A 17,520-nucleotide genomic window follows, 5' to 3' on the forward strand; every position below is an offset into this window, starting at 1 on the left:
AAATCACCGAACATTTGAATCATTTTAAACATTATTACTACGGGAAATTTGTGTGAACGAAGCATTGCTTATTTTTATTCCCTTTTTTAATGTTGACCTATTGCTTCTTTAAATCTAAAGGGACTACTGTATATTAAAAAGAATATTCTATATAGATAAATCCATATTATATTTTTTTTCTTTACACTTTCGGCTGTGCCTTGTATTGCAGCTTATTCCCATTCACTTGAATGTGACTCATCTACTATTAGATGCTAAAAAAGTGAAGCTGAGCTTGGTAAAGAAGATGCCACATTTGTAAGAGTGTCATAGTGACTTAAAACAGTTGATAAGTGAGGATACCAAGTGGACCCCATGATTTAATGTTTAAAGCAAATGTACCATTGGGTACATCTCTTCGCTTTTTTTTTTTTACATGAGTCAATTGGCATTGGCACTGCGATCGGTGGTGTGTTCCTTTTTTTTTAAATGTTGCACTCGGCAACACTCTTTTGCTGTGCACTAGCCCGGCTCTATGCACTGGGGGGAGATCCCACCGCCTCTATTGTGACGATATCCCCTCTGAGACGTGCCTCCATTAGAATCAGTGGAGCCACGTCACAGTATTATGGGGATATCGTCACATTGGGGGAGGTGCGCTCACCCCCAGTGCATAGAGCCGGGTCATTGCACAGCAAGGGAACGTTGTCAAGCACAGGAACCAGGCGGCGTTTACATCAGGTACATTCGCTTTAACTTTTCTTCTAATCTTCTCACTATATTCCTAGAACCCTTCATCAAGGGAGAAGGAAAGGGAGAAAGGGGAAAGAATTATGTAAAATAAATTAAAAAATAAAAAATAAACTCTCTCACTTCACCCCCACCCACCAGCTACCCCACCCTTGTTAAGAGTGTCTTGTCCCTACTTGGCCATTAGAACTACATTTACATCCAACTCCACGCATGGTGGTCCCCTTTAGAGCTCTGTAGATGCTCCTCACTCCCATGCCCCTTCTGGAGAACCCAAGATCGGGTTTTTGCTGCCCTCTATATTTACTTTCACAGACACATGCTGCTTTATGATAACTTGTGCCTTCCGCACTAGAGATACAGTTCCGCAATCTTCTGGCAGATGTGGTCACCTCTTCTTATTAATCAGTTACACGGGTATATGTTATGTGAATTGTGTGTAATAGTTGCTCTCAAAGCAAGACATTATAATTTATATTATGTACAGTATTTGAGTTTATTAAGTGAATTCCATATATCACATACCATAGTGGTTATCACATACAATAGTAGTATATTTTTTCTGCTACTGTAAATAGGCTATAAAACATAACTCAGTACCGGTCAGTGAAAATGGTTATAAAGTATCTAAAGAGCATACCGGGACTGTTCTGCTGCTTTAACCACTTTACATAGGCTCCTAGTTATTGAAACTAAAACCATGAAATCTGCATGATAACACCGTGTACAAATAACCATCTAAATTCCCCCACCTACAGTTTTAAAGAGCAAGCCCAGCTATGAATGACTAATATCATAAGTGGCTTAGTATTGTTGGTTGCTGTATTTGTTTTAGCATGTTGTGGTGTGTTTTAGGGATAAATGCCATCAGATATGAAATATGTATCTTCCTTTTTCATTTTCTACCTTTTACAGCTAATGAGAAACTATATCAGGTTAACGCTTTTGTGGTTGTGTTTTTTGTTATGTATCAACATGCCACTGATCTCCTAATGTTATCATATGACAGTGTGCAGTGTGAATTGGAAACGGCACACATCATCACTTATAGCACAGTCTTATATGTGCAGTAAATCCTATTTGCACATGGCATGAAAATTGCATGCAATCGGGATACTCTTTGAAGTGTGAACAGGACCTAATGTGGATCTGAACAAACATGAACAAGCATGAAAATTATTTATATGTAAAAAAAAAAAAAATGTTAGATGGGTAGGAGACAAAATACAATCATATTGCATTTGCCAAAAAAATGTACTCTATATATTTAGAAAAATTCACATTAGGGATGGTCCGAACCTGCCGAGGTTGGGGTTCGTAAGAACGTGAACGCTCGGCAGCAGATTACCGCTGTCCAGTTTTGCAGGCTGTCCTCCCGCTGGATCCGCCCACTCTACGGAGCGGGCAGACAGCGGGAATCATTACCGAGGGTTCGGGTTCGTACGAACCCGAACCGAACTCTGTTCGGACCATCCCTAATTCACATGTATTTAATTCATGACTCACAAATATCGCTGATTGCTGACATCACAGACCTAGTTTTCGTGTGCTTCAGTCCCTATGATAGTACAAAAATTTACGCATAAAAATAACGCACGTCATTTTAAGAAAAATGGAAAGGAAAAACATCACATGAACATAGCCTTGAACAGCAATATTTAATACTAAAGTGGTATTTCAGTCTTAGCAAATGTTGCTATATTTCTAGACCCTGCTAGGTGACCCCACTGATCACTAGAGATGATCGAACATCGGGAAATCAAACTCGAACCTTCAGCATTTGATTCCTGATGCCTTCACGTTCCGTGGGGAAGGTGGAGACTGCCCGAGTACTGCCTGGAAAACAGGGATACAGTCTAAGTAATAAGCTGAATCCCTGTTTTTCAGGCGATACTCGAGCAGTCTCCACCTTTCCCACGGAGCGGGAAGGCATCGGGAATCAAATGCTGAAGGTTTGAGAAGGTTCAAGTTCGATCGAACCTAAGGTTTCCTGATGTTTGATCATCTCTACTGATCACTAGTGCAAAGAAGGATAAAAACACTATCAACTTTCTCTCTGTGCAGTGACACTCTTCTCCAAACACTGTGCAGAGAACTGTAACTCAACTCCGTACAAATAAGTAGAACCTATGTTTCTATACAGAGGAGCATGCACCCATACCTGTCATTCGGCCCCTCTACTGCACATGCACTGATTTCCTGTGCGCAGTGCATAACTATTGAAGATGCTGAGCTATGTGTTTTGTCACATGCTCCTGAAATGGCAAGTAATCTTTAGTGCTGTATTGGAATGAAGATGGTCATACACAATGATCGACTACTATGTGTCCGATTAAAGTCTTATGACATCATCTAATGACATTGTTTGAAAAATCATGCCAGAAAGATGCCAGGCTAAACTGGCAGACCCACAATGAGATTGCACCAAATCGGATCAGATGAATTTAGCCCATACACTGTTTTTATCAGCTGACAATGACCAAAAAAGTCATTTGATACAAAAAGTCATTAGGTTTTGTAGCTCAAAGCGTTTGGGAAAAAGAAGTGTACTAAATATGAGAGTTATAGAAGTTCCTAAAAGCTTCTATTAGTAGATCAATTGTATAATGCTAACCTCCCTTAGATTTGTATGACACATTTTCTGCAGATGACAGAACAATTAATGTTCTTTTTCCAAAGGTAGAGTTTTTACTGCACAAAACATTGGCTTGTTAGAACAGGAAAATAAAAACTCAACATTTTGCAAAGAACCAAATATGCATATTCAGTAAATATTATCTGGCACCATCACTCCATACGGAACAAAGAATTAATATTAAGTTTTAGGTTACCAAAATACAGTATTACAAATTTTACACTGAATATGCAAGAAACGGGTCCATGGAGCAAGTCTCAAGACACGGGATGCGTAACCCCTTAAATCCTACTCGTTGCAAGTGCTGGGACACAAATAGGGTAATACCAGGGTGACTAGTTTTCCGTCAAACTCTTACTTAATTGCAAGTATTGAATTAGTACTGATTGTTGTGTTTTGTTAATTTTATACTGACAAAATACAGAACTCAAAGAGATCAGTGAAAAAAAGAGAATCCTGATCCACACTGACGAGGGGCAAATTCCCCCAAAACGGCTGTCTGTGGATGAATGCCTGCCTTGGCAAGCCCTTGTCATGATCGCAATACTCGCACTTTGAGTTAGACGTTGACAAAAAGGGTCCACCCTGTTGTTTCCCTATTTATGTTCCAATATTCGAAACCGAGTGGGACTTAAGGGGCTACATATCAGGGTGGTGTGGTGCTCTCCCCATCATGGAGGCACCCTGTGGCAACAGGCTAGAGATATCTGGCTATCCCATGTTTTGAGACTAGCAACAGAGGCTCCACGGACTCTTGTTTTGCATATTTAAATTTTATACTGATCATGAGTTACAGCTTTTTATTTGACTTCAGGGCTGGCTGTCACTGGAAACAGCCAACATATCATCAGACTTGCTACAATACAGAGTTTGTTGTTAAAGGGAAAGTGTCACCAGAAAATGTTTTGTGTTAAATATATTTTTAATAATTTTTGGTGTTTATCCAACTTTCCATTTTACCTGCAGTTTTCATTCTGACCACTAAGCCTAATAATAGTCTGACACTTGATACAATGACCTCTGCACAGGCCATACAGCATTGCTAAAAATAACTTTTCCATACAGGTCAGTAGGGTCAGCTCCATTCTATTTTTTTCTATGTTCATATGGCAGCTGTAAAGCATACCTTTAACCTCTTAGCAACGGATGATAGGTATATATAAAAAGTACAGATGGCATAGATGGCATAAAAACAAGGAGCGGAGAGGCAGTGCAGTCCTAGGGCACAGACTCTCTAGGCCACACCAATTTGACACAGGGCTGCAAGTTTAAAAGTTTTTTTGGGGGGGACAATGACTGCATCACTTGGCGAACGAACCCCAGCACAGATCTTGGATTAAAAGCAGCATCTGAAGGTACAAGCCGTTTAGTAAGGCAGATCCTGGGCACAGAGTCTCTTTAAATGGTGTGCAGAAAGCTAAGGCAAAATGGCTGCCTCAATAATAATGTAAAAAAAAAGTAAATAAAACCAGAAACTAGAAACAGATTTTTAAAAAAACTTGTGACATGTTACCTTTAAGAACTCAGTGAAAGCACATCCCCATTACAAGCATTTAGTAAGCAACAAACTCTGTATCAGAGAAGTGAAGGAAAATGTCTCCTTACCACCTCCCAGACCTGACCCTGCCTGGGCTTCCAACCGATTATCAATCAAGCAAGCAGGGATTGGTCTGAGAGGAAGGAACAAGGAGCATTCTAGCATCTGTGCACCAAAGAGTAAAAAGCACAGCTGGATATATGAAAGGAACCATGTGTCTCTTTGACCTAAGGCACTGTTCACACTACGGAATCGGCGCCGAGAAACCCCCTGCGAAGACTCAGTGCCGAATCCTGCCTTTAATCTCTTTGAACGGGAGAGCTTGTGCGCCTCTCTGCTCAAAGAATTGAAATATCAGAGAGCGGAGGTGCGCAAGCCCTCCCGTTAAAAGAGATTGAAGGCAGCATTTGGCGCTGGGTCTGTGCGGGGGGTTTCTCCATGGAGTCTCAGCGCCAATTCTGTAGTGTGAACAGGGCCTAACAGCTATATAACAGTGTCAGCAGTTTAGTACGTGAATTGCAGCTGACAGATTCACCACTGTGCACCACTTTTCAATTCCAGCTGCTCGGTTGTTTCCATGATTACACAATAAGGCAAGTGTGAGCTTATAATGAAACCAGACCTAATTTTACAAGTGAAGACAACTTTTATTTCTGTATGCCCTGGACAAAGCCATCAAGTCAGCAGACTTGTCAGGTTGGCTTTCTCCTAAGTTTTATGAGGTATCAAGCTTACAGTACATGCATATTATTTGTACAATGCACATGTGCAGGAGTGGCACTTTTTAACACAGTGTGTGCCAAAATTTCTGTCCAACCTGTTCCCCTTGTTTTACTACAGTGAATAAATTAGTTTTCTATAAAAAGATTCCTGATTTTTCATTGTGTGTAACAGACTTATCAGCAAATTGTGAAAAGGCGAGAAGGTGAAATATTGTTTTCATAAAGCAGATTTCACACATTTTTATTTAGCCCCCTATATGTAGATATAGTAACTTATTCATTTAAAAGATTTGCAGTTGGTAGTTGTCAAATACTGTAGATTTTTATTGTGTGTTTTCCTTTCTTGTATCTCTGCAGGTCAGCGTAGAGGTCTTGATCGAATATCCGTTTTTTGTATTTGGTCAAGGCTGGTCATCATGTAGTCCTGAGAGAACAAGCCAGCTGTTTGATTTACCATGCTCCAAGTTGTCAGTCGGAGATGTCTGCATATCGCTTACTCTCAAGAATCTGAAAAATGGCTCCATAAAAAAGGGGCAACCCATGGATTCAGCTAGCATCTTGCTGAAGCACCCAAAGAATGACAGTCTGTCAGGAAATAGACATAGATATGCAGAACAGGAGAACGGGATTAATCAGGGAAGTGCACAGGTGTCCTCTGAGAATGGTGAACTAAGGTGTCCTGCTGGATTGAATGCTGCGACCTTTGAAGCCAAAATTGAACCTGGCAAACCCATGATGACAAGGAAGAGGAGGTGGTCTGCCCCCGAATCAAGAAAACTAGAGAAGTCTGAAGATGAACCACCACTGACTCTTCCCAAGCCTTCTTTTATTCCTCAGGAGGTTAAGATTTGCATCGAAGGTCGATCTAATGTAGGCAAGTGAAACATGTTTAGACAAGAAAAAATAGGCTTTCCCTTGTCTTTTTTTTATTCAGATTACTGTACTGTAGAATAAATAACCCAGTATTTACACATTATCATCTTATTTTAGGTTTATGTTATAACATTGTTATAGTTGCAACTGGTATCTTTCAGGAGACTGTTGGTGCATAAGTTCTTTCCACAAGTATTCACTCGTGCAGTACCTAGAATCGGGGGGGGGGGGGGATATGCTCTCTGCAGTCTTGATGGACAGGATTGTATAAACATGGCTTCTGTAATGTAGTTGCAGGGGGGCAACTTCAAAGTTTAAACAACCTTAGCTTTTTTCTTTCAGAAAGGATTACAAGGGAAATGAGGAAAAGATATTTGGGCTGGCCCTTGTCGGGAGGGTATAGCTTCATGTTTGTTTCTGTTGTAGGTCACTGACAAATACAATCCCAGTTTAACGTCATTGTTGTGTTGATAATGAAAAAGATACCATTTCATATACATGAATGATGGGGATGATCATCTATGTTTACCTTTTCTTTATTTGGTCTCATAATAGCTTTCAACCTAGTGCCATGTCTTATGTTGGTGTGGTGTTTTTTTCACAATCTGAACCCTATAGACAGAAAATCTGAAATAATTTCCAGTGACCGAATATATGACAAGTATAATTGCACATCACCATAGTAAATGGCACCTGTTCCACAGTACCATGAATTCATCCTGAGGAAGCCTAACTGCACAAGATAATGTTGGGGGGTCAGGGTCCCTCTTAGCTCTAAAAAGTTTCTTATTTTTTTGTGCTGTGAAAAAATCAGTCATTTATGTCCTTTTATTTTATTTTATTATTACTATTACAACTTCCAATGATCTATCTGATGATAAAGCATTGCATGCCTTTGTAAAAGGAGGCAAAAAAAAAATGACAGGACACAAAAAGCCAAAATGGTTCACCTCTCTGGTAGATTCCTGTTATAATATAGCAAGGAAATGTCCTGTAATTCCGGCATGTGTTTCCCAGGGTTTAAGCACATTGCCTTTGTAAAGCACTAACATCAATTACTTGCATCGGGGGTGCAACTGTTTTGTGTTTAACTTTTCTTCCTTAGTTACAACTGGTGCCACTTTTTTTTCAGTGTGACACATTAAGGAACAAGAACTGGAGGAGTTATTAGAGTTTGTCTATTAGCACTTAAAATGCTGTTCACACTTTATTGCCGAGCATCTTGGTCTAATGTTTGCTAAGTACTGTATCTCACTTTTAATCTGTGTATTTTAAAATATGTTTATTTTTCTTTTAAATATTTTTTTTTTCAACACTGAAACCTACATGAAAATATATAGAACTTCATAGAGCAAGACGTTGAAAGTTTTAATGTGGTTTCAAAGGGATGAATGTAATTCTTGACCTAGGATGTGACCGTTTATTGTCCCAAAGGACTACTTTACAGAAGGCACTTTTAGAGAAGAAGGGGTTAAAGTCATACGTGAGCTGACATGATTAAAGAGAATCGATAGGGAAATATTAAGCTAGATAGAAACTTAAAAATAATTGTCCAGTGTTTTAAAAAAAAAGATGGACTTTAAACAAAAAAAAAGAGAAAACCACAAAAAAATCTTGCAGTTTGCACATCTTAAGTTTCGCATTTGAATGAAATTCCTGCAAATTAAATGTAATAATGTTGTAGAGACAGGAATGATCAGCTGAAAGAACATGGATACATGTAGCAAATACTTACTATTAACCTGCCTAATGTGTTAGGGTAGTGTTTCTTTCAGTCGTAATCTTTCTGTCACACTGAACAGTCTGAGAAGGAATTCTGAGAAATCACAGTGTAGTAGAATGTGTGGATGGATGGATGTGTGTCTATCTGTGTATGTGTGTGTGTCTTCACCTTCTGATTAACCTCTACAATAAGCACCTATAGTCACGAGTACAAGACGTTTATGTGTAGATATGCATATTTGCCCATTGTTATGTTAACAAAACATTTTTGGCATAAACCCTATATTGCACAGAGAAAATATATTTGTATTTCCCACTTAGTCCAAAAAGTAATGTGTACCATATGTATTATATACACCTTTTTTTATTTTGAGTTGTTAGCCCTGTAACTAGTATGGTAACTTGCTCTTGTGGATGAAGATTGAGCTTGTGTTTTCCCCTTCATTGTTTTTGTTGAGGATTTCTGAAAAAGCGTGACATTTTCCCCTATTACGGAATCACTGTTGGGTTTCCTTTTTCAGTATCATATTTATCCTTTAGAATTAGATGTTCTAGATGTTGTGTATATTGTGATATTTTACTTGAGTCTTGCACATACTGGCTTTCATGTCCCTAATTTCCAAAGTTAGTAAAATTGATTTGTTATTTTTTTTTTTCTTTTTTCTTTACCATAACTCCGGTGTCATCTTCTAGTTTAAATGTAGCTTCAAGAGACAAGATCTCTTTTTAGAGAACTGGGTATCCATATACGTACTTGCTTTGAATAGCAGAAAAGTTTCTGCAGGGTGTTCCAGCGTATCCCATAGAATTTTATTTCATATAGAATTTTTTAATTTGCCAATTGTTTTATGAATGGACATAGTCTGTTTTTCTGTCATCATCAAGACCACAACTTGTCTGCAGTGCCTCCATCTAACAGAATTTCAATGCTCTGTTTGACTCATTTGACACAGCACCTATTCTAATAACCGGCAAGCTCTCAGGTACAGCTCTCTTATCATTTATTAGTGCGGCAGGGACAGGCTACAGAGGGAATAGAATAGGTTCCTTTATTGAAAAAATAAAGGAATGTCCAGACATTTCACTAGGTATGAACAGAGCACATGGGCTGAAATCCACTTACTAGCGTACAGCTGTTATTTTAGCATAGGCTTAGTTTTAAACTTCTTTATGGAAGATATTAGAGTATTGACCAAAAAGCAATTCCCTAAAATAGCGTTATTAACAGAATTAGGTGGTTAAAAATCTTAATTAATTTCAGTATCCTGGTATATCTAACGGCAGACTAAATCCTGCTCTATCCATCTATCTATCTATCTATCTATCTATCTTGGTAGATTTATCTATCTTGGTATATTTATCAGCATTCTATATAGTCTGAAAATCAGATACAAACGCCAAACTTCCCATAAATCATCCCGATAACCAGGATGTATTATGTCCCCGAGCAGTTCTGCTGCTGTTAAAACTGATTATTCTGTCAACAAAATAACATTGGAGAATTGGTAATTGAATAATTTCCTAATCTATTCAGCCAAGTAGCCTAAAACTAATCCTATGCTGTAATTATATGCATGTATGCATTTATCTCTTGGCTATATCTATATATAAATACTACATATGTGTAGTCATTACATTAACAAAAAAAAAGCAGAAAATAAAAAAATCTGAAATAGCATTATTGAATTTAAATAAATATTTTGCGCAATAACTATCTCCTTAAAGTACATTGAAGATACTGATCATAATAACTGTATATCTACTAATACTTCAGCCGATCCAGGAAGCAATAAAAGATAGGTGATGTAAAATAAAGACTGGCATATCCTGTAGCATTGAACCAGTATATTATACTGTAACTCTTTATAGCTTCAACCTCTTATTCTCTTTCACTTACACTCATAGGGTATTCAACTGAACCTCAAAAACCTGATACCCTGATTTCTTAGACTGGCTGTTGAGTGCTGCATCTACCTGAACCCACTTCAATCATGAATCTCCCCCCCATGTCTCACACCATACATCTGTCCGCTCTGGTTGTGGACAGAATGTTGATGTACTTATTCTCCTCAGGGCACTTTTTTCTTCTGTTTAATTTGGTATGAGGGATGAGAATGTGTATGGAGTCACAATTACCACTATACCACAGGCAAAGGCAACATACTTCAGATGTTCCTAAAAACAAACTCACTGGAGCACCTGAAAGCAAATGCCGTGTTATTGCAGCTGTTGCTGCTGCAAACCATCACTCTGGAGGATCCTTCATGGACACCTTAAGATGTAATGACAGGGGGAGAGTCAGTGCAGATTTTAATCTCAGTGAACTAGTTTAGAGACAAGACGATGCACATGTAGTGAATGGGGCTGTGCTAGAGCTCTCTAAGCAGCAGGAGGCCAAGAAAGTCCCTGTACACAGAACAACTGCAAAGGGGTTGGGCCGGGTTCACATTGCATCAGTCATAAATCATACAGAGTGTCCTATGTTAAACAAAAAATCCATACTATGTGGTATACTTTATTTCCCAGGATCCAGCTAAATAAAATGCACAGACACCCTCAACACAGACACCCTGGAAGCCAAAATGACACCCTTTTGGCTTCTGTGGGGTAAATGGGGATTTATGGATCCATTTAACGCATGCACCAGGACCTATGCTAGTTAAATGGACTCAGCTGGACAATGCCTAGTGCAGTGTGAACCCGGATTATTCTGGAGATTGATAGAGGTCCTGGGAGTCAGATCGCCACTGATCAGGAAGTAATGACATATCCCAGTGATAAGCCATCAGTTTCTATGGTAAATCTTGTAAAGTGCTGGTCCTTTGTTTCACTGTGACTGCACATGAGCCTACTAGTCATTTGCACAGTATACAGGGAACGTCTGGAGTCATGACTCTCTGGACTGGCCCATTTAGGCTTCCGAGGCCCCACCATGATAGCTCGTGACAATAAAGAGGTAAATGGATGGTCTCCGTGAAAGCCAACAAACAAGATGCAAGCTATACAGCATAGTAAATAGCGGGGGAATCATTGCGTACTCATGTGAGAATGCGAGGCGGTCTTTTTTAAGCTGAGAGAGCCTCCTTGTTTTAGTCTATGCCTGTGACTGTTATCTGACTTACAGTATACCTTCATAAAATACATGGTGGCTAGACAAATAACAGATTTATTTTTTTAAATAGCAGTAGATGAATGAATTAATATTGAGTGAGTTGTTGAGGGCCATCCCAGCTACATCCTATAAACAGGTATCACCGTATCCATGTCCCAGTGTAGCACTCAGCTGCATGTACATACATGTATATGCTTGTGTTTATGCATGTGAATATAGATCTCTATATCCGCATACACACTCACATACACATACATGCACTCTATAGAAATCAGAGTGTATCTCACCTCAGTGTGTCAGCAGCGGGGGGAAAAATGATAGCAGCTGCATGGAGACAAGGCAAAAATAACTTGGTTGCTATGCAACGTCTCTATTATCTCATCCTCAGATGCAATATAGAGTCTCTATACATGATGGCATCACATTTCTATTATGAATTCAGAATTTTGTATCCTGGTATAGGAATTTATATGATCATGGTTTAGAATTCTAGTTGTAGGTTCCGTGTTTGTGACATAGGAACACTTGTTGATGGTTCCCAGTGTATTCATGGGCACCAGTCTTGTCTATAGAATGTCCAAGAAGCTGCGTGACATCACTGTTCTTTATAGAGATCATTCACATACATGGCCACGTGAAAAAATGAATGTAATATGAGTAATTCACGTACTTGTTTTTTCACTTCTTATAGATTTTTAATATCTTTAACTCATGGCTCTGCCATTCGTTACTAAATGTAATTCCAGGGTCAGGTATATATAGCTGTATGTATAGTGAGAAAAAAAATAGAGATAAAAAAAAAGATATAGATCTATGTGTATATAGACATCATATATATTTTTTACATTTCAAAGTATACATACAGGTGAAGTGTTATTTTTCTACCCCTTACATTCAGCAAACCCAAAAGGAACATTGGCACCAAACATTATGGGGCCTCACCAATTAGTAATAGATATTTTTTTAAGAATGCTATAAACTATACAAGCAACTTTAAAGCAGCAGTCCATTGAATTGTTACTGATGTAGGCAAAAATACTTCTTTTCTTGCATGCTCGGGTGAGTCGAAAGATAATTCCGTTAAACAATGACTTATAAAATCTCTGTAGTTGTTGCAATCGCTGTCTATACTCTTTCCAGTGTCCCGTTTGGGCGTCTCAGCTTCTTGCATACTGTATTTGTTTGGGGGTTTCAGTGCTTAATTAGTGTTTTTCAAATATTCGCAACCAAATGTTATGTGCTGGCCACTTAGCGGGTTGACCCGAAGGAAGGGTGACGATGGACTGCTGCTTTTACTTTGCATGTTACGGTGTTGACGTGTTTCTCTGTTATTGGTCAGTTGTGGAATTTATCAGAACCGTGGGATAAGCAATCCTTTTTAATGTATATCTCCTTAGATATTATCTTATAATTATATTCATTCTTAACGCATTTGCTTATTAATACAGATGCAACTAGTGATTGTGAAACCATAATGGCTACTTTTTTTGTGTGTTTTATTTTTTTATGGCATAGTCTGGATCTTTGCGTAGAACTTCACGGTACTCGTATTCTTGTCTTTGTTTCTTGAGCTGGGTGGATTAAGAGGTGTAACAAAATAGTAGGCATACTTACATCTATTCAAATGACATTTAGCTTTTAGCATACCAGGCTTTCACAGTTTTCCATTGTCCTCCTTGCAATTTGACAGCAGTCATTTTAATTTTTGTTATTTTACCTTTAAATTCTAGTTTTAGTGCCAGACATTGAGTTTACAATGAAACACAATCACCAACAAATTAGTCAGGGAGTCAATAAAGAAAAAGAACCTCAATAAAGATTTGTAAATGAAAAATGACTGTTGCTTGCAGATTTTTACTGGGTAACTTTACCGTTTCATGTGGGTCACATTAGGTAGGGATGATTTATTGACAATGTTTTTATTTTTATTTTTTGCCTTATGTCTTTTAAATTCATTGGATTATGTGTCCATTGTATATGTGATCCCCCAACCCCCTTTGTCTGTATTTACCATTCACACCAACCTGGAGACATTTAATCTTATCATGTCTGTCTATAATATCACCGTTTCACAGAAAGTGACATCATTACTATTTCCTATCAGCTAACTTTTAGACAACTTTCACACCTCTTACTCAGGGATGGGGCTGGTGTATGTTTGGTACACATGTGACCAGAAGCAGCACTTTCACTACTCTGGAGTAGGGATGTTCAATATATAAATGTTTGTTCTGTTTTTACCTTCAGCCTGGGACAACACAATAAAGTTACATGAAGAAGGCGAGATTATATATATATATATATATATATATATATATATATATATATATATATACAGATAAGGTATGTTACTATATATTACATGCTGCCAGATCTTTGAGCAACTATTAGGAAACCAAACTGATGAAACTTGACATTTCTTTAAAAGAAGAATTTAAACTTTCAAACCTAATTCAAACCTTCAAGGTGGCCAAAAGATAAAAAAGATTTTTTTTTCTTAAAAAGCACTTTTACTTATCTTGTGGCTTAGCAACAAGATAACACTCCAGTTTGTGCCCCTGGGGCATTTTATCTGTGGTAATATGACATAAAGAATGAAAATGTAAAACATTTTTATTCACATGGTTTTTATTTTGGCCTCCTTATCAATTACAAGAGAAAAATGGCGGCACAGTAATATGTTGCACATTTGTGTCAAGTCCTAGGGTATTACTGAACTTTGCAGTGTTGTGTTAAACCAAATGACAAACAAATCCAAACACCTTGCACACCTCTACTCCGGAGTAAACTTTTTTCTTTTTTAATTTTTACGCAGATGACCTCGCTTCAGATGTGTTACCTTACTGATAGAAACTTTTTTCGTAGCACTATACTGTATGTTGTGGGAATATATAGGTTGTTTCTTTTTGTTTTATGTAAACCTAATCTGAGAAGCGTATACCTTTTTTTTTTTTTTTTTTTAATTTTAGAAGCACTCATATTTAGGAGTACATGACAAGCTTAAATGAAATTGCACAAAAAAATGAATGTTGGAATGAGTTATTCAGTGTTTGAAAAGACATGGATTCTATTGAAACAATGATGGGTTTCATACTTTGTAAAGTAAATAAATATAAATATATATATATATGCGTGTATGTGTGTGAGTGTGTGTTTGTGTGTGTCCGTCTGTGTATAAACGTGTGTTTATACCTATGCGCGCACACACGGATATTCACGTTTGTATACAAAAGTAGAAAGGTAAAAACTTTGCTATTTTTTCTTATTGTATATAGAAATCTGTTAAGTTTAGATGATCAGGTGTACATGGCTTCAGCCAGAGACAATTTCTACTTTTTGATGGCTTGTCAAAGACAACTATACTTAATTATGACTGTTGGACCTAAAGAATTTAAGAGCTTGAATTCATCCTTTGCTAAAATGAAGAAATCGACCAAAACTGGAATCTAGGAGAAACTATTACTCAATTAATTGCATAATTGTAGGGTCAGTAGAATTGAATATTGTTTATACATTGTATAGGTCATCATCAGGATTTACCACCTGAATCTAAATATTAATATTAGAATAATAGACAGGTTAGTCAGTAATCCCTAATGTGAAGTTTCATATGTATACAATTCACATCACATGCAAATAGACAAATCCAGACAAGTCCTCATTATAGAAATAATTCATACTGGACCTACAGATTCCAGACCCTTTGGAACATTGGGTACCTTTGCACATGTTTTCATAAATATCCCCTATGCTTTTTGTCTTTCCCAAGATGATGTATGTAAGTGTAATATTAGGGAGGAAGAGTAGCACTACTGGTGAGCCCTATAACAGCTGCTTATTGCTGCCACTTGTCTTAAGGAACCCCATTGAATTTTTCCTTTTTTCTCAGCGAACCTGAAGCACTTTATCCAAGGTGGTTTCAATGTACTTCTGACATTACATTGTATCTTCCCTCAAATCCTAATAGTAAAAAAACACACATTTTGCCTACAGCAGTGAAGCATGGGAGAGTGTCACATGTCAATACATGGATATCTACATCATCCACTAATTTCCATCTGTACCCTACAGTCTTCTAGTGCTGAGATTAGGGATGAGCGAATTTACAGTACTACCTCTAGTTTTCCAGGACTGGATCTGACTTTCCAGGCACCCAGAGAGGAGTAGCACAGAGTTCTAAGGCAGTAGGCTGACAAGTCGATGGCTGAGCCTAGCAAAGCGTTTCACTTTGATAGTACTGTAAATTCGCTCATCTTTAGTGAGATGAAGCCTGAAATTTTGTTAGGGGCATATGGCTCTTTGAAAAAAAAAATTAATTTAGTCTGTAATCTTTAAGGTATGGTGCATGGAGTTTAGAAACACAATACCGGCATTGAAGCCACCACAGATAAACTGTTTCTGTCTGTTCCTGTGAATTTATTATACTAGCCCATCCCTTGTCTGATAATGTTATAGTCACATTAGTAAAACACATAATCCCATTATTGTTATGTCTAGGTTCTCTCTAGAATTTCTTCCTTCTTCATAAGCAGCTCACTGCAGCACTTTTGTTGTAAAAAAAAAAAATGGCCTTATATAAACAGGTCACAACTGTTATTGGAGACACAAATTAGTTTTTCCTTCCATTTGTATTTGTGAAAGATGTTTACATAAGGTTAAGGTCTAAGCAGCGAATATCATTTTTGGTTTCTGGCACTTACTCCCTTAGATATTGTCTAAGTAGGTTCTCCCACTGCCTGGACAAAGAGAATGAAGGCTTCTGATGTTTCTTCTACAATCACAATTAAGATTATTTGTTCTTTGTGACCTTGCCACAAGAAGTAGTTATTGTGATATAATCTCTGAATTGTATTGTTTTCTTGTCATTGCGTGAAAAGACTAAAGTCTTCCATTAATACTAATTGGAGACTTCACCCATGTTATTTTTGTGAATGTTTTTTTTATATTTTGGCTGGTCAAAGCTGCAATTGTCTTTTCTTGGTTGTGTGTCTGTCACATTTTGGAAGTGTTTTATGGATATTGCTTGCAGTGATAGTAAGCCTGTAAGCCTCCTGGCACTGGAAAATATTTTTTTTTATTTTTCATATTAGTACATCAGATACAGATTTATTTGAACACTTTAAAACATGGCATCCTAAAGAGTAGCACAATCCATATTTTGCAGATAGTTTTACCTGGTGATGGAGGAACACAATTTCTGTAACCAAACATTTGTTAAAACTAGGTATCTAAATGGCTGGCTGTAATATGCAGAAAGAAGGGTAGGTATGGCCTAGCTTCAGACTCTAGAAAATAACATGCAACAAATTGTTTTATGTGTCAGGTAGTACTATGAAACAAAAAGAAAATCTGTTGTGGAATATATGTCCCCTACAACCTCTGCTGCACTTATAACTCCTGCTCCCTGATTTCTTTGTTTTTGAAGCTAATTTTCCAGATAGCATGCTACTGTGCCTTATGTCACAGCACATTTAAGCAAGCTAAATTACCGATTGTTTGCACAAATACTGCTCAAGTATGTTAGCCTCATTGTATCCACCTTGGATGCATGCATATCCTGCAGCATGGCATACAAAGGCCTTACTGCTCCGTGCTACAGTGCCATAGGCATTGTTTTAGTCTGTGTTTGTGGCACTTTGTTATGTAGATGATGTCTCTTTAAAGTGGCATCTTCTAACATTCTAATAATAAAAAATGGCATACCAGCATACAGTATGATCCCTTAGCCTTGTGTGGTTACTGTATCGTGGCTGTGTAGAACTCGAAGGTTGTAGAGATCCATAATACTGTAGAATGCATGAGTCCTTAACATTCTAATTGAGCAGCAAGTGCAGTAGGTTTAGAGGGAGTCAAGGATCAGTGAGTGCAATGGGCTTAAAGGGTGTATGTAATAGGTAGGCAATACCCATTTCATTAGATGAAAGGCCCGTATAAACTCCCAAAATAAAAACTAAAGACAAATCTCATATTTAAAAGGAAAGGAGAACAGATGGAAATTTGTAAAATAAGAAACTAGTATTGCTGCACAACAAATATTTACTGGTCAATGAGCTAAAGTGAGTGTATTTCCAGTGCACAACTTTGAGAGGTTTTACAGCTTAATGAAAAAATTTCCCAGGGTCTGTGGATGTTAAAGTAATAATACGGCTGGATTCACACTACGTATATTTCAGTCAGTATTGTGGTCCTC

The 17,520-nt window shown here is 37.7% G+C and overlaps 1 protein-coding gene across 10 annotated transcripts in view; it reads left to right on the forward strand.

Annotated features, from left to right (window-relative positions):
* ATXN1 (ataxin 1) overlaps nucleotides 1–17,520 on the forward strand; it is a 292,957-nt gene extending 275,437 nt beyond the window's left edge. For all 10 annotated transcript variants that reach the window (XM_069957984.1, XM_069957977.1, XM_069957981.1 and 7 more), the window contains one exon: nucleotides 5,981–17,520. In XM_069957984.1, the coding sequence (XP_069814085.1) occupies nucleotides 5,981–6,505 (525 nt within the window). In that variant the 3' untranslated portion in view covers nucleotides 6,506–17,520. The remainder of the gene's footprint in view (nucleotides 1–5,980) is intronic.

The sequence above is a fragment of the Dendropsophus ebraccatus genome, chromosome 2, assembly GCF_027789765.1.
Source record: "Dendropsophus ebraccatus isolate aDenEbr1 chromosome 2, aDenEbr1.pat, whole genome shotgun sequence".
Taxonomy (NCBI): Eukaryota; Metazoa; Chordata; class Amphibia; order Anura; family Hylidae; genus Dendropsophus; species Dendropsophus ebraccatus.